Raw genomic sequence first — 21,318 nt, forward strand, 5'->3', positions numbered from 1 at the left:
CCCTTTATCTGATATGTCATTTGCAAATATCTTCTCCCATTCTGTCCATTGTCTTTTGGTTTTGTTGACTGTTTCTTTTGCTGTGCAAAAGCTTTTTATCTTGATGAAGTCCCAATAGTTCATTTTTGCCCTTGCTTCCCTTGCCTTTGGAGATGTTTCTAGGAAGAAGTTGCTGCGGCTGAGGTCAAAGAGGTTGCTGCCTGTGTTCTCCTTTAGGATTTTGATGGACTCCTGTCTCACATTTAGGTCTTTCAACCATTTTGAGTCTATTTCTGTGTGTGGTGTAAGGAAATGGTCCAGTTTCATTCTTCTGCATGTGGCTGTCCAATTTTCCCAACAGCATTTGTTGAAGAGACTGTCTTTTTTCCATTGGACATTCTTTCCTGCTTTGTCAAAGATTAGTTGACCATAGAGTTGAGGGTCCATTTCTGTGCTCTCTATTCTGTTCCACTGATCTATGTGTCTGTTTTTGTGCCAGTACCACACTGTCTTGTTGATTGCAGCTTTGTAACAGAGCTTGAAGTCCGAAATTGTGATGCCACCAGCTTTGCTTTTCTTTTTCAACATTCCTCTGGCTATTCGGGGTCTTTTCTGGTTCCATACAAATTTTAGGATTATTTGTTCCATTTCTTTGAAAAAAGTGGATGGTATTTTGATAGGGATTGCATTGAATGTGTAGATTGCTCTAGGTAGCATTCACATCTTCACAATATTTGTTCTTCCAATCCATGAGCATGGAACGTTTTTCCATTTCTTTGTGTCTTCCTCAATTTCTTTCATGAGTATTTTATAGTTTTCTGAGTACAGATTCTTTGCCTCTTTGGTTAGATTTATTCCTAGGTACTTATGGTTTTGGGTGCAATTGTAAATGGGATCGAATCCTTAATTTCTCTTTCTTCTATCTTGTTGTTGGTGTATAGGAATGCCATTGATTTCTGTGCATTGGTTTTAAATCCTGCCACTTGACTGAATTCCTGTATGAGTTCTAGCAGTTTTGGGGTGGAGTCTTTGGGGTTATCCACATAAAGTATCATATCATCTGTAAAGAGTGAGAGTTTGACTTCTTCTTTGCCGATTTGGATGCCTTTGATTTCTTTTTGTTGTCTGATTGCTGTGGCTAGGACTTCTAATACTGTGTTGAATAGCGGTGGTGATAGTGGAGATCTCTGCCGTGTTCCTGACCTTAAGGGGAAAGCTCTCAGTTTTTCCCCATTGAGAATGATATTCTCTGTGGGTTTTTCATAGGTGGCTTTTATGATATCGAGGTATGTACCCTCTATCCTTATACTCTGAAGAGTTTTGATCAAGAAAGGATGCTGTACTTTGTCAAATGCTTTTTCTGCATCTATTGAGAGGATCATATGGTTCTTGTCCTTTCTTTTGTTAATGTATTGTATCACATTGATTGATTTGTGGATGTTGAACCAAACTTGCAGCCCAGGGATAAATCCCACTTGGTCGTGGTGAATAATCTTTTTAATGTACTCTTGGATCCTATTGTCTAGTATTTTGGTGAGAATTTTTGCATCCATGTTCATCAAGGATATTGGTCTGTAATTCTCCTTTTTGATGGGGTCTTTGTCTGGTTAGGGATCAAGGTAATGGTGGCCTCATAAAACAAGTTTGGAAGTTTTCCTTCCACTTCTATTTTTTGGAACAGTTTCAGAAGAATAGGTATTAATTCTTCTTTAAATGTTTGGTAGAATTCCCCTGGGAAGCCATCTGGCCCTGGGCTTTTGTTTTTTGGGAGATTTTTGATGACTGCTTCAATTTCCTTAGTGGTTATAGGTCTGTTCAGGTTTTCTATTTCTTCCTGGTTCAGTTTTGGTAGTTTATACATCTCTAGGAATACCTCCATTTCTTCCAGATTATCTAATTTGCTGGCATAGAGTTGCTCATAATATGTTCTTATAATTGTTTGTATTTCTTTGGTGTTGGTTGTGATCTCTCCTCTTTCATTCACAATTTTATTTATTTGGGTCCTTTCTCTTTTCTTTTTGATAAGTCTGGCCAGGGGTTTATCAATCTTGTTAATTCTTTCAAAGAACCAGCTCCTAGTTTCGTTGATCTGTTCTGTTCTTTTGGTTCCTATTTCATTGATTTCTGCTCTGATCTTTATTATTTCCTTCTCCTGCTGGGTTTAGGTTTTATTTGCTGTTCTTTCTCCGGCTCCTTTAGGTGTAGGGTTAGATTGTGTATTTGAGACCTTTCTTGTTTCTTGAGAAAGGCTTGTATTGCTATATACTTTCCTCTTAGGACTGCCTTGCTGCATCCCAAAGATTTTGAACAGTTTTGTTTTCATTTTCATTTGTTTTCATGAATTTTTTTTAATTCTTCTTTAATTTCCTGGTTGACCCATTCATTCTTTAGTAGGATGCTCTTTAGCCTCCATGTATTTGAGTTCTTTCTGACTTTCCTCTTGTGATTGAGTTCTAGTTTCAAAGCATTGTGGTCTGAAAATAGGCAGGGAATGATCCCAATCTCTTGGTACCAGTTGAGACCTGATTTGTGACCTAGGATGTGACCTATACTGGAGAATGTTCCATGGGCAGTAGAGAAGAATGTGTATTCTGTTGCTTTGGGATGGAATGTTCTGAATATATCTGTGAGGTCCATTTGGTCCAGTGTGTCATTTAAAGTCTTTATTTCTGGGGTGCCTGGGTGGCTCAGTCATTAAGTGTCTGCCTTCAGTTCAGGTCGTGATCTCAGGGTCCTGGGATCGAGTCCCACATTGGGTTCCCTGCTCTGCAGGAAGCCTGCTTCTCCCTCTCCCACTACCCCTGGTTGTGTTCCTGATCTCGCTATCTCTCTCTCTCTCTGTCAAATAAATAAATAAATCTTTAAAAAAAAAAATAACGTCTTTATTTCCTTGTTGATCTTTTGCTTAGATGATCTGTCCATTTCAGTGAGGGAGGTGTTAAAGTCCCCCACTATTATTGTATTGTTGTCGATGTGTTTCTTTGCTTTTGTTATTAATTGGCTTATATAATTGGCTGCTTCCATGTTAGGGGCATAGATATTTACAATTGTTAGATCTTCTTGTTGGATAGACCCTTTAAGTATGGTATAGTGTCCTTTCTCATCTCTTATTATAGTCTTTGGTTTAAAATCTAATTTGTCTGATATAAGGATGGCCACCCCAGCTTTCTTTTGGTGTCCATTAGCACGGTAAATGGTTTTCCACCCCCTCACTTTCAATCTGGGGGTGTCTTTGGGTCTAAAATGAGTCTCTTGCAGACAGCCTATCGATGGGTCTTGTTTTTTTTATCCAATCTGATATGCTGTGTCTTTTGATTGGGGCATTTAGCCCATTTACATTCAGGGTAACTACTGAAAGGTATGAATTTAGTGCCATTGTATTGCCTGTAAGGTGACTGTTACTGTATATTGTCTGTGTTCCTTTCTGGTCTATGTTGCTTTTATGCTCTCTCTTTGCTTAGAGGACCCCTTTCAAGATTTCTTGTAGCGCTGGTTTCGTGTCTGCAAATTCCTTTAGTTTTTGTTTGTCCTGGAAGCTTTTTATCTCTCCTTCTATTTTCAATGACAGCCTTGCTGGATATAGTATTCTTGGCTGCATATTTTTCTCATTTAGTGCTCTGAATATATCCTGCCAGTCCTTTCTGGCCTGCCAGGTCTCTGTGGATAGGTCTGTTGCCAATCTATTGTTTCTACCATTGTAGGTTACAGATCTCTTCTCCCAAGCTGCTCTCAGGGTTTTCTCTTTGTCTCTGAGACTCGTAAGTTTTACTATTAGATGTTGGGGTGTTGACCTATTTTTATTGATTTTGAGAGGGGTTCTCTGTGCCTCCTGGATTTTGATGCCTGTTTCCTTCCCCAAATTAGGGAAGTTCTCTGTTATAATTTGCTCCAATATACCTTCTGCCCCTCTCTCTCTTTCTTCTTCTTCTGGGATCCCAATTAGTCTAATACTGTTTTGTCTTATGGTATCACTAATCTCTCGAATTCTGCCCTCGTGATCCAGTAGTTGTTTATTTCTCTTTTTTCTCAGCTTCTTTATTTTCCATCATTTGGTCTTCTATCTCACTGATTCTCTCTTCTGCCTCATTTATCCTAGCAGTTAGAGCCTCCATTTTTGATTGCACCTCATTAATAGCCTTTTTGATTTCAACTTGGTTAGATTTTAGTTCTTTTATTTTTTCCATAAAGCGTTTCTCTAATATCTTCCATGCTTTTTTCAAGCCCAGCTAGTATCTTTATAATCGTCATTCTGAACTCTAGTTCTGACATCTTACTAATGTCTGTATTGATTAGGTCCCTGGCAGTCGGTACTGCCTCTGTTCTTTTTGTTGAGGTGATTTTTTCTGTCTTGTCATTTTGTCCAGAGGAGAATAGATGAATGAGAGAGCAAAATGCTAACAGGGTGACAACGACCCCAGAAAAGTATACACTAAACAAATCAGAAGAGACCTGAAACTGGGGGAAAAGAAAGGGAAAGAAAGAAAAAAGAAAAAAAAAAAAAGAAGATAAAGATAAAAACAAACAAACAAACAAACAAAAAAACCAGAATATGATCAAATATGATCAGGCTGGTGCATAGATCAGTGCCACACACTAGATTTTGGGCATATTTTGGTCTGTTAGAAGAAAGTGCTTCCCAAAATTTTAAAGAAAGAAAAACAGATATGTACAAAAGTAAGGGTTAATACGATGAAGGGATGGCATATGATGTAAAGGTGAAAATTATAAAAGATTTTATAAAAGGAATTGATAAGATAAGAAGTTGGTTGAAAAAAGAAAGAAGAGGATTTAAAAAAAAAAAGGGAGAGAATGTGATCAGGCAGGAGACTAGAGCAAAGCCATACACTAGAGATTTAGGGTATATTTTGATATGTTAGAAGATATGTTATCTCAGTTTCTTCTAACATGTCAAAATACATTACCCAAGTCAAAATCAACATATCTTTAATTTTAAACAGAGAACAACATACATATATATATATACACACACACACAGATATATATATATATATATATATATATATATATATATATATATATATATATATATATGTATATGTATATATATACACCAAAAATAAGGGTAACTACTATGAAGGGATAGAATATGACTCTAAAAATGAAGAAAAAAAAGAATTTTTAAAAAGGGATTGATAAGATGTTGGTTGAAAAAGGGAAAAAGAAAAAGAAAAAAAGGCAGTTTAAAAAAAAAATTAAATTTGAAAGACTAATGAATCATTGGAAAAAATCCATGAATTCTATGTGCAGTATTCCCCTAGCGCTGGAGTTCTGCCGTTCTCATTGATGGGTAAACTTGGTCTTGGCTGGCTGTTCTTGCTGATCTTCTGGGGGAGGAGCCTGTTGCGTGGTTCCCAAATGTCTTTGCCGGAGGCGGAATTTCCCCACCCTTGCTGATTCAGGCTAAGTAATCTGCTCGGGTTTGCTCTCGGGAGCTTTTGTTCCCTGCCAGCTTTCCGTACAGCTTTGGAGGCCGAGAGTGAAAATGGTGGCCTCCCAATCTCTACCCTGGAGGAGCCAAGAACTCGGGGCCCCGCTCCTCAGTGCGCCCCCAGAGAAAAGCAGTCTATCACTTCTGTCTCCCCGGTCTCTGGCCGACTTCTGTGCTCGCCCAGCCCATGACCGCGCGTTTCTATCTCTGGCACCTGACTCCATGTGGAGTCTCCAAACCCAGCAGATCCCTGCCGTGCGCTCCCGCAGCACTCCTCCCGGGGGAAGAAGGTGAGTCTCCCCGGATCTGCCGCTTGTTGGGTCCCTGCTGGAGGAGCAGTGGCCCGACTGTGCCGCAGATCACGGTTTATGGCAACCCCGAGCTGAGAGCCCACTCCTCGGCTCTGTCTCTGCAGCCGGCTTCCCTGCTCCGATACCTGGGAGCTCTGCTGCACTCAGGCACCCTCTGTCTTCCTGTGACCCCGAGGGTCCTGAGTCCACACTGTCCCACGAGGGTTCCACCCCCCCGCTTAGCCACTGGAGCGACGTCCCTCAGCGGAGCCGACTTCTAAATGTTCCGATTTTGTGCTCTGCTGCTCTATCACTTGCCAGAAGTGGCCAACGGAGGCCCCCTCCCCCGCCGTCTATCCTCGCAAGTATCGCCTTGGATTCACTTCTCTGCACGTCCTACCTTCCAGAAAGTGGTCGCTTTTCTGTTCAGACAGTTTCTGCTGTTCTTTTCTTCAATCTCCTTGGGCACTGGGAAAGATAAACAGGATAATCCAAAAGACTCCTATGCAGTCACAGGAACCTGGAGCCTTCATCACGAAAGCCCCATCGTTGCACGCCTCAAACTCTGGCCAAGCAACCACCGCCTGTGTAGAATTATTTTTATCTAGTTAGATTTAAACCTGATAAATGGAATCTGTTATTCATTATTGTGCCAATGATTCCTAGTCATCTAGATTTGACTAGGAAGAAAGTTAAAAGGTGGAAATTTATGGTTTGTGAGCATTTTAAAAATACTGATGTGTACTTTTCTTGTTTTCTATGTAGGCCAACTGTTGAAACCTGGTGAAACATAATCAGCTACGATAATGTTCTGCAGTAAAAAGAAATCACTTGGTAAGTGCTGAGCTCTTCAGATGATATAAAGTGAAGATGACATAATTCTTATTTTACTTTTTAAAATTTCACTTCATTTTATTTTGTGGAGGTGTAATTTATATACAAAAAACCACATCAATCTTAAGTGTTCAGTTTGATGAGTTTTGACAGTTGTATACACCTGTCTAATTACCATCCCAAAATGATACAAAAATTTCTACCACCCCAGAAAGTTTCCTTGTGCCCTTTAAAAAATTATTTTTAATTGAAGTATAGTTGAAATACAATATTATATTAGTTTCAGTTGTATAACATAGTGATTTGATATTTATATATGTTATGAAATGCTCATCACAGGTATAATTACCATCTGTCATCATGCAGAGTTATTATTACTTGTATTCTCTATGCAATACTTTATATTCTTGTTACATCTTTTATAACTGGAAGTTTGTACTTTTTAATCCTCTTCACCTATTTTGCTCATCTCCTCACCCCCCACTTCTGTCTGGCAACCACCAGTTTGTTCTCTGTATTTATGAGTCTGTTTCTATTTTGCTTTGTTTATTCATTTGTTTTTTATATTCCACATATAAGTAAAATCATATGGTATTTGTCTTTCTCTGTCTGACTTATTTCACTAAACTTATTACCCTCTAGGTCCACTCATGTTGTCACAAATGACAAGATTTCATTCTTTCTAATGGCTCAATAGTATTCCTGTGTGTGTGTGTGTTTGTGTAGCATATCTTTATCCATTCATATATTGGTGGACACTTAGGTTGCTTCCACCTTGGCTATTATGAATAATAGTGCAATAAACATAGGAGTGCATCTATCTTTTTGAATTAGGGTTTTTGTTTTCTTGGGGTAAATAACCAGAGGTGGAATTGCTGGGTTGTATGGTATTTTTATTTTTAATCTTTTGGGAAACCTCTATACTGTTTTTCATAGTGGTTGTACCAATTTACTTTCCCACAAACAGTGCATGAGAGTTCCCTTTTCTTCATATCTTCACCAACACTTCTTATTTCTTGTCTTTTTGATTCTATTCTGACAGTTGTGAGGTGATATCTCACTGTGGTTTTGATTTGCATTTCCCTGATGCTGGGTGATGTTGAGCATCTTGTCATGTGTCTGTTGGCCATCTGTATGTCTTCTTTGGAACAATGTCTCTTCAGGTCCTTTGCCCATTTTTAATCCGATTTTTAAAATCTTGAGTTGTATGAATTCTTTATATTAACCCCTTACCAGATATATCATTTACAAATATCTTCTCCCATTCAGTAGGTTGTCTTTTTTTTTTTTTTTTTTTTAAGGTTTTAAAATTTATTTTAGAGTGAGCAGGGGTGAGGGGGAGAGGGAGAGAGAAACTTTAGCAGACTCTACACTGAGTGTGGAGCCAATTCAGGGCTTGATCTCATGACCCTGAGATCACGACCTGAGCCAAAACCAAGAGTCAGATGTGTAATTGACTGCACCACCCAGACAACCCTGTCTTTTCATTTTGTTGATGGTTTTCTTCACTGGGCAAAAGCCTTTTAGTTTGGTGTAGTCCCAGTTGTTCATTGTCATCTGCAAATAGTGACAATTTTACTTCTTTACCAATTTGGGTGGCTTTAATTTCTTGTCCTTATTTGCTGCGGCTAGGACTTCCAGTACTATGTTAAATATAAGTGGCAAGAGTGGACATCCTTGTCTTTGTCCTGATCTTAGAGGAAACATTTTCAGCTTTTCACCACTGAGGATGATGTTAGCTATGGGTGTGTTATACATAGCCTTTATTATGTTGAGATATGTGCCCTTTATATCTACTTTGCTGAAGTTTTTATGAATGTTAAATTTTGTTGAATGCTTTTTCTGCATTTGTTGATATGATCATATGATTTTTATCTTTCATTTTGTTAATGTGGTGTGTTAACACTGGTTGATTCATGGATATTGAATCATCTTTACATCCCTGGAAGAATCTTCTAAGAACAGGGATAGTCTCCTATATTACCACAATATTATCACTATACCCTAGAAATAAAACATTGATAAATAACATAGATTCCATTTTTCAATTTCTCCATCTGTCCCTAAAACATCTTATCTCTCAGAGCTGGGTTTTTTTTTTTTTTTGGTACAGTTATCTAATAGATGTTTAGACATTGTGTTTGGCTTTTAATCCCTTTATTTTCTTTTATATTTAGAACAGTTTTTCATTATATAGAATTTTGGAAAAGTCCAGTCCAACTGCTAAATAGATTTGGCACAAAAATCGAATAAAAATATTTGATTTTTAATGGGCAATAAATCAATTGACAGTGTTTTTATGAGGAATGCAACTTTCTGATCTTCCTTACACAGAATTTTATTTTACAGACCACTAGTCATTGCTGTGTAATGAGGCTAAATGTTTTGGCCACATATCTGGGTCTATATCTGCTTTGGCACAGATTCTCAGAGAAAACTGATACCATCATTAGCATCATCATGATTGGGAATGATACATCTTTGGGTTACATCAGTTCCTACAGATTTCGTCATAGACTGGAGAGCTATTATAACCTGTTCATATGCTATGCAGTCAGTCAACCAACATTTTGAGCCCCTATGATATGCTAGGAAGTGCCAAACTTTCTTGACTTCAAATAGATTTTTACAGTTCAATAAAATGCATGTGTCCTCACACAGTTGTTAAGTTTACAGTAGCAATTATAACTTAAAAATAGTTTGCTAGACATTACTACAGTGGTATATTTGCCAGAGGACCACAGACTGGAGAACTTCTAATCAGCCTGGGGTTGTCAGGGGGCAAAATCGTGAAGAAATGATATTTTACCTCAATGAGATATTGAATATCTGCAACAAAAGTGTACTTACAGTTATATAAACTTCCACAACATCATCAGGAAGCTTGGGCCATAGATGATATATATATGAAAATACAACAAGCCGAATGTGGTGTTGTGGGGGAATAATGTTTCTCTCATATATGCTTTATTATTTATTGTCACCATATTCATATGTCTCATATTCTTCAAGATGTAAAAAATTGCAGCTAATTGACTCAGATATTTCAAACATTATTAGTCTATTTTCTGTTTGTTTTTTTAAAATTTTAATTCCAGTATAGTTAACATACAGTGTTATTTTAGTTTCGGGTGTACAATATAGTGACTCAACAATTCTATACATTACTCAGTGTTCATCATAAGTGTTCTCTTAATTTCCTTCATCTGTTTCACCCATCACCCACCCCTGCCCTCTGGTAACCATCAGTTTGTTCTCTATAGTTAAGAGTCTGTTTTTGGTTTGTCTCCTTTTTTCTTTGTTCATTTGATTTTGTTTCTTAATTTCCACATATGAGTGAAATCATCATGTATTTGTCTTTTTCTGATTTATTTTACTTAGCGTTATACTTTCTGGCTCTGTCTGTGTCACTGCAAATGGCAGGATTTCACTCTTTTTTATGGCTGAATAATACTCTAGTGTGTGTGTGTGTGTGTGTATGTATACATACATATACACATATACACACACACATACACACTATATATATACCACTTCTTTATCTAGTCATCTACCAAAGGACACTGTGCTGCTTCCACAGTTTAGCAATGTAATAATGCTGCAATAAACAGGGGTTGCGTGTACCCCTTCAAATTAGTGTTTTTGTGTTCTTTAGTTAAATACCCAGTAGTGGAATTAGTGGATCATATGATAATCCTATTTTTAATTTTTTGAAGAACCTCCATATTGTTTTCTTCAGTGGCTGCACCAGTTTACATTCCTACCAACTGTACACGAAGGTTCCTTTTTCTCTACATCCTCACCAACAATAGTTGTTTCTTGTGTTTTTGATTTTAGCCATTATGACGGGTGTAAGGTGACAGCTCATTGTGGTTTTGATTTGAATTTCCCTGATGATGAGTGATGATTATCTTTCCGTGTGTCTTTTGACCCTCTGTATGTCTTCCCTTGGAGAAATGTCTGTTCATGTCTTCTGCCCATTTTTAAATTGGATTATTTGTTTTTTTGGCATTGAGTTATATAAGTTCTTTATATATTTTGGATACTAACCCTTTATTGGATATTTCATTTGCAAATATCTTCTCCCATTCAGTAGGCTGTCTTTTTAGTTTTGTTGATTGTTTCGTTTGCAGAAGCCTTTTATTTTGATGTAGTCCCAATAGTTTATTTTTGCTTTCATTTCCCTTGCCTCAGGAGACATAGCTAGAAAAATATTACTACAGCTAATATGTAAGAAATTACTGCCTGTGCTCTCTTCTAGGATTTTTATGGTTTCAGGTCTTACAATTAGGTTCTTGGTCCATTCTGAGTTTATTTTTGTGTATGGTGTGAGAAAATGGTCCAATTTCATTCTTTTGCCTGTAGCTGTCCAGTTTTCCCAGCACGACTTGTTGAAGAGACTTTTTCCCATTGCATATTCTTTCCTGCTTTGTCAAAGACTAATTGACCCTATAATTGTGGGTTTATTTCTGGGTTTTCTATTCTGTTCCATTGATCTATGTGTCTATTTTTTGTGCCAGTACCAAACTGTTTTGATTTTTATAGCTTTGTGGTATATCTTGAATCCTGGGGTTGTGATACCTCCAGTTTTGTTCTTCTTTTTCAAGATTGCTTTGGCTACTCAGGGTCTTTCTTTTTTTTATAACTTTTTTTTATTATGTTATGTTAGTCACCGTACAGTACATCATTAGTTTTTGATGTAGTGTTCCATGATTCATTGTTTGCGTATAACACCTAGTGCTCCATGCAATACTCAGGGTCTTTCAATACAAATTTTAAGATTATTCTAGTTCTGTGGAAAATGTTCTTGGCATTTTGATAGGGATTGCATTAAATTTGTAGGACATTTTAACAATATTTGTTCTACCAATACATGAACATAGATTATCTTTTCATTTGTGCTGTCTACAATTTTTGTCATGAACATTTTATAGTTTTCAGAGTACAGGTCTTTCACCTCCTTGGTTAAGTTTATTCCTAGGTATTTTATTATTTTTGGTGCAATTATAAATGGGACTGTTTCTTAATTTCTCTTTCTGCTACTTTATTATTAGTGGAATGAAATGTAATGGATTTCTGTATATTGATTTTGTATCCTGTGACTTTACTGAATTCATTTATCAGTTTTAGTAGCTTTTTTTTTTTTTTTAAGATTTTATTTATTTGAGACAGAGAGAGTGCGAGTGAGCATGAGAATTGGTGAAGGGGGTGGGCAGAGGGAGAAGCAGACTCCCTGCTGAGCAGGGAGCCAGATGTGGGGCTCAATCCCAGGACCCTGGGATCATGACCTGAGCCAAAGGCAGCCGCTTAACTGACTGAGTGTGGAGCCCGAATCAGAGCTCAATCCCACAACCCCGAGACCATGACCCAAGCTGAAATCAAGAGTTGGATGCTCAACCCACTAACCCACCCAGGTGCTCCGTCTCTAGTAGTTTTTTGGTGGAGTGTTTAGGGTTTTCTACATATAGTATCATGTCATCTGCAAATAGTGAAAGTTTTACTTCTTCCTTACCAATTTGGATGACTTTTATTTCTTTATGTTGTCTGACTGCTGTGGCTAGGACTTGCAGTACTATGTTGGATAAAAGTGGTAAGAATGGACATCCTTGTCTTGTTCCTGATCTTGGCGTTTTGATAGGGATTGCATTAAATTTGTAGGACATTTTAATAATATTTGTTCTTCCAATACATGAACATAGAATATCTTTTCATTTGTTTGTGTTGTCTACAGTTTTTGTCATGAACATTTTATAGTTCATGACTATAGATCAGGAGCAAGCAAAAGCTCTCAGTTTTTCCCCATTAAGGATGAATGTTAGCTGTGGCTTTTTCATAGATGGCCTTTATTATGTTGAGGTATGTTTCCTCTAAATCTACTTGAAAGTTTTTATCATGAGTGGGTGTTGTACTTTGTCAAATGCTTTTTCTGCATCTATTGAAATGATCATATGGTTTTTATTTCTTTTATTGATGTGATGTATTATGTTGATTGATTTGCAAATATTGAATCACCCTTGCATCCTGGGAATAAGTCCCACTTGATCATGGTGAATGATTTTTTTAATGTATTGTTAGATTTGGTTTGCTATATTTTGTTGAGGATTTTTGCATCCGTGTTCATCAGAGATATTGGCCTGTAGTTCTCTCTCTCTCTCTCTCTTTTTTTGTAGTGTCTTTATCTGGTTTTGGTATCAGAGTAATGCTGGCCTCATAGAATGAATTTGGAAGCTTTCTTTCCTCTTCTATTTTATGGAATAGTGTGAGAATAATAGGTACTAACTTCTCTTTAAATGTTTGGTAGGAGCACCTTGGTGACTTAGTTGAGCGTCTGACTCTTGATTTTGGCTTGGGTCATGGTCTCAGGGTTGTGGGATCAAGCTCCGCACTCAGCAGGAGTCTGTTTCTCTCCCTCTCTCTCTGCCCCTCCCCATGCTTGTGCGTTCTCTCTCTCTCAAATAAATAAATAAATCTTAAAAAAAATTAAATGTTTGGTAGACTTCATCTGTGAAGCCCTCTGGTCCTGGACTTTTGTTTGTTGGGATTTTTTTGATTATGGATTCAATTTCCTTGTTGGTAATTGTTCTGTTCAACTTTTCTGTTTCTTCCTGCTTCAGTTTTGGGACATTACACATTTCTAGGAATGTATCCATTTCTTCTAAGTTGTGCAATATGTTGGACTGTAATTATTTGTAATATTCACTTATAATCCTTTGTATTTCTGTGTTGTTGGTTGTTATTTCTCCTCTTTCATTTCTGATTTTGTTTGAGCCTTTTTTTTTTTTTTTTGATGTATTTGGCTAAAGGTTTACAAATTTTGTTGATCTTTTTAAAGAACCAACTCTTGGTTTCATTGATCTGTTCTATTTTTTTTTTTTTTTTGGTTTCTATTTTATTCTTTAATCTTTATTATGTCCTTCCTTCTACTTCCTTCCTTCTACTTCTAGCTGCTTTAGGAGTAAGGTTAGGTTTTTTTGAGATTTTTCTTCTTAAAGCAGACCTGTATTGCTATAAACTTCCCTCTTAGAACAGCTTTTGCTGCATCCCAGAGATATTGGACCTTTGTGTGTGTGTGTGTGTGTGTGTGTGTGTGTTTAAGATTCTCTCTCTCAAATAAATTAAATAAATAGAGAGCATGCATGAGTGGGGAAGAGGGGCAGAGACAGAGGGAGAGGGAGAAGCAGACTCCCTGATGAGCAGGAAGCCCGATGTGGGATTTGATCCTGGGACCCTGAGATCATGACCTGAGCCAAAGGCAGATGCTTAACCGACTGAGCCACCCAGTCACCCCTGAACTGTTGTGTTTTCATTTTCATTTGTCTCCATGTATTTTTCCGAGCTCCTCTTTGATTTCTTGGTTGACCCATTCATTGTTTAGTAGCTTGTTATTTAGCCTCCATATATTTGTTCTCTTTCTAGATTTTTTCGTCTGGTTGAGTTCTAGTTTCGTAGTGTTGTGGTTGGAAAAGATGCATAGTATGACTGCAGTCATTTTGAATTTGTTGAGGCTTGATTTGTGGTCCAATGTGTGATCTATCCTGGAGAATGTTCTATGTGCACTTGACAAGAATGTGTATTCTGCTGTTTTAGAATGTAATGTTCTGAATAGATCTGTTATATCCATGTGGTCCAATGTGTCATTCAAAGCCACTGCTTCCTTGTTGATTTTCTGCTTCGATGATCTGTCCACTGATGTAAGTGGGATGTTAAAGTTCCCTAGTATTGTATTACTGTGTATTCACTCCTTTGTTTGTTATTAGCGGCTTTATGTATTTGGGTGCTCCCATGTTGGGTGCATAAGTATTTACAATTTTATACCTTGTTGGATTGTTCCATTTATGATTGTATAGTGTCCTTCTTTGTCTCTTTTACAGTCTGTTTTAAAGTCTATATTGTCAGATATAAGTTTTGCTACCTCAGCCTTATTTTTACTTCCATTTGCATGGTAAATTCTTTTCCATCCCTTCACTTTCAATCTGCATGTGTCTTTAGGTCTGAAATGAGTTTCTCGTAGGTGGCATATATATGGGTCTTGCTTTTTTATCCATTCTGTCATGCTGTGTCTTTTGATTGGAACATTTATTCTATTTACATTCAAAGTAAATATTGATATGTATGTACTTATTGCCATTTTGTTGGTTTTATGGTGATTTTTGTAATTCTTCTCTCTTCTCTTGCTCTCTTCTCTCACAGTTTGCTGGCTTTCTTTAATAATATACTTGGGATTCCTTTCTCTTATTTTTTGCATATATATTATCAGTTTTTTGTGGTTACTGTTAGGTTATATATGACATCTTATGCCTATAGTGGTCTGTAATAAGTTGATGGTTGCTTAAGTTTGGACCCATTCTTTAGTCTTCTCCCCAACCCCCCACGTTTCAGGTATATGGTGTCATACTTTATATCTTCATTTTGTTATCTCTTGACTAATTTTAAAAAATATACCTATTTTTATTTCTTTTGTGTTTCCTACTTTTACTCATACTTGTGGTTTTTCCTTTCTACTCAGTGAGTGCCCTTTAACATTTCTTGTAGGGCTGATTTAGTGGTATAAATTTCTTTAGTTTTTGCTTGAGAAACTCTTTTTATTTTTTATTTATTTGTCAGAGAGAGAGAGAGCACGCGTATGCACAAGCAGGGGGAGTGGCAGGCAGAGGGAGAAGCAGGATCCCTGTGGATCAAGGAGTCTGATGTGGGACTCAATCCCAAGACCCTGGGATCATGACCTGAGCCAAAGGCAGACGCTTAACCAACTGAACCACCCAGGCATCCCTGTCTGAGAAATTCTTTCTCTCTCCTTCTATTCTGAATAATAGTCTTGCTGGATAGAATTCTTAGCTGCAGTTTTTTTTTTTTTTTCTTTCATCACTTTGAATATATCATGCCACTCCCTTTTGTCCTACAAAGTGTCTGCCAAAAAATCAGCTGATAGCCTTATGGCGTTTCCTTTGTATGTAACTGTTTTCTTTTCTCTTGTTGCTTTTCAGGTTTTTTCTTTGTCACTACTTTTTGCCATTTTAATGACTATGTGTCTTGGTGTGGGCCTCCTTGGGTTGATTTTGTTGGGGGCTCTCTATGCAGGTGGATTTGTTTCCTTCCCAGATTTGGGAAGTTTTCAGGTATTATTTCTTCAAATTAATTTTCTGCCCCCTTTTCTCTCTCTCTTCTCCTTCTGGGGTCCCCATAGTGCGAATGTTGTTATGGTTGATGGAGACTGAGTTCCCTACGTCTATTTTCATTTTTTAAAAATTATTATTTCTCTCTCTTGTTCAGCTTGATTGTTTTCCATTACTCTGACCTCTAGGTAGATGATCTGTTCTTTTTCTAGTCTACCATTTATTCCATATAGTGTAATTTTTTGTTCCATCTAGTATATTTTTAATTTTAGTTATTGAGTTTTTCATCTCTGATTGGTTCTTTTTAAAGTTCTTTTTCTTTTTGTTGAGGGTCTAATAGAAGTCCTCCATTCTTTTCTCAGGTCATGGGAGTATCTTTATCACCATTACCTTAAATTCTCTATCAGGCATATTACTTATTTCCATTTTGTTTAGGTCTCTTGCTGTGATTTTGCCCTGTTTCATTTGAGGCATATTCCCCTGTCTCCTCATTTTATGTAACTCTCTGTGTCTGTTTCTATGTGTTAGGAAGATTAGCAAGATCTTCTGCTCTTGAAAGTAGTGGCATTATGAAGAAGTCCTTTAGTGCTCTCCAGTGCAATGTCCCTTCTTCACCTGGTGTTTCAGAGATATTTCCTATGTGTATTGTGTGCACCATGGTGTTGTGGCTGAGCCACATTTGCCTTCAGTCCAGTCATCTGCAATGGCCCTCTTTGCTTGTTGTGGGTAGGGTTTGGTTCCTGTGTTGTTAGTGAGCCAGTCTGGGGCTGCATTGGGCTTAGGTTGACTAGGCATTTGCCAGAAATGGAATAGTATCAAACTGCAGGGCACTTTCCCTGTGTTGTCCCCTCAAAAAGTTTGTGGGTGGGGCCTGTAGTCAGACCACATGTCTGTCCCCAGCCCATCCTGGGCCATTGTTGAAAGGGTGTGTGTGGTTATCTTCCCCTCTCCCTGAGGGCAGGAATTACTTTGGAGTGCTGCCAGCCCCTATTGGGGCTGCTTGCACACTGCCAGGTTTGTGACACCACTTTGGGTGGGTTCTGGCCAATGGCGCATTGGAGGGGATGGATCCACAGAAGCACTGGGGGTGGGGCGCTGGTATTAGCAAAGGTTGTGCCTGGGTCTGGTTTGAGAGGGAACCTGGAGGTGAGGCCTCGCTGGAGGGACATGCCCCTGGAGAATGCAGTGGCAGGGCATAGCTGTTAGCAAGCTAGATAGCAAGTGTTGGTGCTGTGCTGGTTCCTGTAGGGATCCCTGTGTCTAGGCTGAGGGGAGAGGGAGGGAAATGGTGTCCATCAGCTCCTCTCTTCCTTGAGAAGTCTCCCAAGGACTACTGCTTCTCCATTACATTCTCTGGAATCAGTAAACAAGTCACCCTCCTGTAAACTCCAGGTGTTTTTCAAACTGCTTCTTCTATGCTGTATGTCCTTGGGGATATTTATTGTGCTGTCTCTTTTAGGGTAGGGACTCAGTTCCCTATTGCCCTCTCTCCAGGCTTTCCCAGAGTGGAACAGGTGGATTTTTGAAGTTCCAGGTGTTAAGCCCTGCTGATTGTAAGAACTTGAGAAATTATGCCCCTCTGGTTTTCAAAGCCAAATGTTATGGGGATTCTCTGGGCCCAGAGTGCCTGTTGTGAGGGTCTGTTTCTTTCCAATCCCTGCACCCATGTTGTCCCTCCCCTTCCATAACAGTCGCATAGGTCTTTTGAGGTTCTGACCACATCTCTGCCCTTCCTATCCTCTTTGATGTGTCCTCTTCTCTACATTTAGCTGTGGAGAGTCTGTCCTGCCAGACTTCTGGTGATTTCTGGGTTATTTACACTCATGTGGGTGTTACCTGGTTTGTATCCCTGGGGACAAGGTGAGCTATGGTTCTCCTCCCGCACCATCTTCTCCAAAGTTCTCTGTTCTTGGTAATTCACCCTTTCTATGTAGCTTGTAGGGGAGGCCCAAGACAAATCATTTTAAGGCATATGAAGACCATTATTCTTGTGTAAAATTCTTAATTGAGATTTCACGTAGTTTGGTAACATGGGAAGGAAAAGAAGTAGATATTAGAGGTTTTCTTTAAACTGGCTGAAGCTGTTCTTGGTTCCAAAATGTGGAGGTTGTGGAGCCAGTATGCATCACTCCACAGGGAAGCCCTCGGTGTGTTTATGGGGTGTGGAGGAGGTCACGTTATGTCTATCATTGGCATTCTGTTGGCCCCTTCCTCCATAAAATATTAAAAAGTATGTTTTACAGTTGTGTGGGTATAAAGACAAATGTAATCCAGGTTGGGTTTATTATTATGAATCCATTATTATATTCATTTTTTCTTCTAATTTTAAAATAAAAATTTAAATATCTTTGTGTCCCTCAAAGTATTATGGGCCCTAGGCAATGCAGCTTTTGTGCTTACAAAGGAGGTAGTTTTTTGGTTGGAATTTATATTCCTGCTTCTCAGGCATTGTGAGCTTCTACTACTTATCAGATAGTGGGTTGGTCCTGCAGTAGAGGATTGGTGATAAAAAAGATATGTAAGATGGAACCTACCCTTATAGACACCATATCAATGCATATAAAAATACATGTATATGTATGAATATATGTGTTTAAAGAGTGTTATTTCTGCTTGCGTTTATTCCTTATGTAACAACAACAAATCCAAAAGTTCTTTAAGTACTTTTGCAGTTATACTTGTGAAGATATTAGTTTTTGTTTGAACTTGGTTTCTAATATAATAATTTGTTTGAAAAAAATGGATATAATTTTTTCAAAATCCTCTATTTTCTTAGTTTAACCAAAAATGAGGCCATTAGAATGAAGTGATAATTAGTACTGGCCAGTCAGTGACATACTAAGACAGTGCTAGTTTTACAAAAACGCTTACAACTTTGGGGGTTAGTATTTTTCTTTCTTTTTTTAATAAAGATTTTTAAAATTTGTTTATTTGAGAGAGAGAGCGAGAGATAGCAAGAGAGAGCATGAGTGGGGGCGGGGATGAGGGAGAAGCAGACTCCCTACTGAACAGGGAGCCCGATGCTGGGTTTGATCCCAGGACCTTGGGATCATGACCTGAGCCGAAGGCAGACACTTAACCAACTGAGCCACCCAGGCACCCCTGGGGTTAGTATTTTCAAATGAGTTCTCCTGCACATTTTCATAACTTTTTGGTGTCTAGAGGGAATAGGACATGGGAAATTTTATTTGGTACCACTAGAAATGAGGGAGAAATGCCCAGTCCCTTCCATTTCACTTTACGAAATTCTGTGCCAAAAGACGATAGGAATTATTCCAGGCACTCTATCTTTGTTGCTCATCCTAAGTACTGTAGGGCATAAGTTATCCAATCGTTGGTTCATCAGCTTTTTAACTAGGAGGGAAGGAAGAGGCAACATTGGTATTCTTAGTCCTACTTATGTTCTAGATTTTTATGTTGTGCTTAGATAGAAGTCTTTTTCTCCACAGAGAGTACACTATATACTTAAAAATTTGCCATCATAGTTATTGTGCACAGTTATAAATAGAAAGTGTAGAAAAGAGATGTCTTCTGGCTCTCATACACTTCCAAAAATTGTGTGCTGCTCTAATTGAGGTATTACATAGGCTTTGAGCAATCTGGTGTTTTATTACTCAGGATATAGGCTAGGTTGGGTTGCTATTAAAAACCCACCAGTCACTGGAGACTCTCTAAAGGAGTTGTTGCTCAACATCATCCTTTATCACCTCTCTGTGGATTTGGGGGTGGGGTGTATATTCTCTTCTTGAATGCTCTTTTTTCTTGGTCTTCATGACTCTTGTGGAAATTCTTGCTTCTCAGACTGCTATGACCCTGTCTCCTTCACTGGACCTCAGTGGTGGAATTTCCCCTGGTTCAGTCTTCTATACTCTTTTGTCTGTATAATGTGTTCCTCAGAGGGCTCCTCTTCTATCTTGGCTTCTACTCATCTCTGTGGAGATAACTTCTAAATCTATGGTGTCCGTTGTGACATCTTTCCTAAATGTTATACCTTATTTCCAGTTGGTACTCTCTTTAATCTAATAATTCTATTAATATAGCTTTAGGTTGTATAGAATGATAAAACCTGGAAATTAGGAGGGTCTTCAAAATCATCTTGTCCAGAATTTCTTCCAACTCGACAATCTATTCCTATAGTGTTGCTGAATATTTCCCTGAATGGTTACTCTAACATGTTCAAGCATGTAATTTAGGAGATAGATCATCCTCTGGACAGTAAATTCTCCTACACATTAACTAGAATTTCACATCCTTAAGTTTACTCTCTGTTCTGTAGTTTGGAACAACAGAATATTTATTCTGCCACCTACATTAAAGATTATCAGATGTTTAAAGGTCTTTTTCATATTAGCACTCTCATAGACACATGGGGAATATCATTTGACTGAATATCCAGATACCTCATGGCCCAGTCAAGTTGACACATTAAAATTACATCACAGCCATATTTTAGTTTATCAAGATATTCTTAAATTTGTCTATTTCTCCTTTAGTTCTGTCAGTTTTTGCTTTATATATTTTTAGGTTACATTATTAGATGTATACAAACTTAGAATTATATATTTCTGGAAGAATAATCTTTTATTACTATGGCTCTATCTCTAGGAATTGTTATGTATTGAAGTCTACTTTATCTGAGATTAGTATAGTGTTACCAGATTTCTTTTTATTAATGTTTATATGTTATATATTTTTTCTATCTTTTTACTTTCAACCCTTTAATGTGTTTAAATGTAAGATGTGGCATATTGTGGTTTTAAAAAATATAGTTTGGCAAACTTTGGCTTTTAAATGAGGTATTTAGTTCATTTATGGTTAAGATAATTACTGATATATTTATGACTAAATCAATTATCTTACTATTTGTTATTCTACATTTCTTTTTTTGTTTCCTTCCTTTGTATAAGCAATATTTCTGTTCCATTTCTAAGCATCTATTAGCTTGTTACTTATTCCTTTAATATTCTTTTTGTGGTTATTTTTAAGATTAAAATGTATCTATTTAATTTAGTACTTTTACTACTTGGTGAGCCACATAAGAATTTAGAGCATTTTAACTCTCCTTACCTACTGTCTGTGCCACTGTTATCATGTACTTAATTCTTGGTATATTTTAATACTAACAAGACAGCAGTAACAAATAACATGCGTTATTGTGAACATTTTCATTATTTGTATAGATTTACCTACAATATTTCAGTTTTTTTTTTCATTTTTCTGCATTTCTGTGATTCTGTCTGGAATAATTTTCCTTCTGCCTAAAGACTTCATTTTTTAAAAAAATGTGGAACTAATGGCAGTGAGTTCAGTCACTTTTTATTAGGGGAAAAAAATCCTTATTTTGCATTTATATTTGGATAAATATTTTTACGGAGCATAGAATTCGAGGTTGGTAGTCTTTTCTTCTGGCACTTTAAAAAGGTACCATTCCATCACATTCAGGCCTCCACTTTTTCTTTTAAAAAGTAAGCTGACATTCTTGTTATTCTTTTGTTGAAGTGATATGTCTTCTGGCTGTTTGAAAAATTTTCTTTTTGTTTTTCAGCATTTTTATTATTCTGGGCATAGGTATGGTTTTTTTTGTACTTATCTAGCTTGGAATTTATAGAGATTCTGAGTTTTTCAGCTTGATTTCTTTTGGAATTTTGGAAAA

The 21,318-nt window shown here is 37.5% G+C and overlaps 1 protein-coding gene across 4 annotated transcripts in view; it reads left to right on the plus strand.

Moving 5' to 3' along the window:
- Positions 1-21,318, plus strand: part of ATP8B4 (ATPase phospholipid transporting 8B4 (putative)) — a 263,861-nt gene that overhangs the window by 20,623 nt on the left and 221,920 nt on the right. For all 4 annotated transcript variants that reach the window (XM_078079369.1, XM_078079372.1, XM_036101921.2 and 1 more), the window contains exon 2: positions 6,484-6,552. In XM_078079369.1, coding sequence (XP_077935495.1) covers positions 6,525-6,552 — 28 coding nt within the window. In that variant the 5' untranslated portion in view covers positions 6,484-6,524. The remainder of the gene's footprint in view (positions 1-6,483; positions 6,553-21,318) is intronic.

Source organism: Halichoerus grypus, chromosome 8 (genome assembly GCF_964656455.1).
Source record: "Halichoerus grypus chromosome 8, mHalGry1.hap1.1, whole genome shotgun sequence".
Taxonomy (NCBI): domain Eukaryota; kingdom Metazoa; phylum Chordata; class Mammalia; order Carnivora; family Phocidae; genus Halichoerus; species Halichoerus grypus.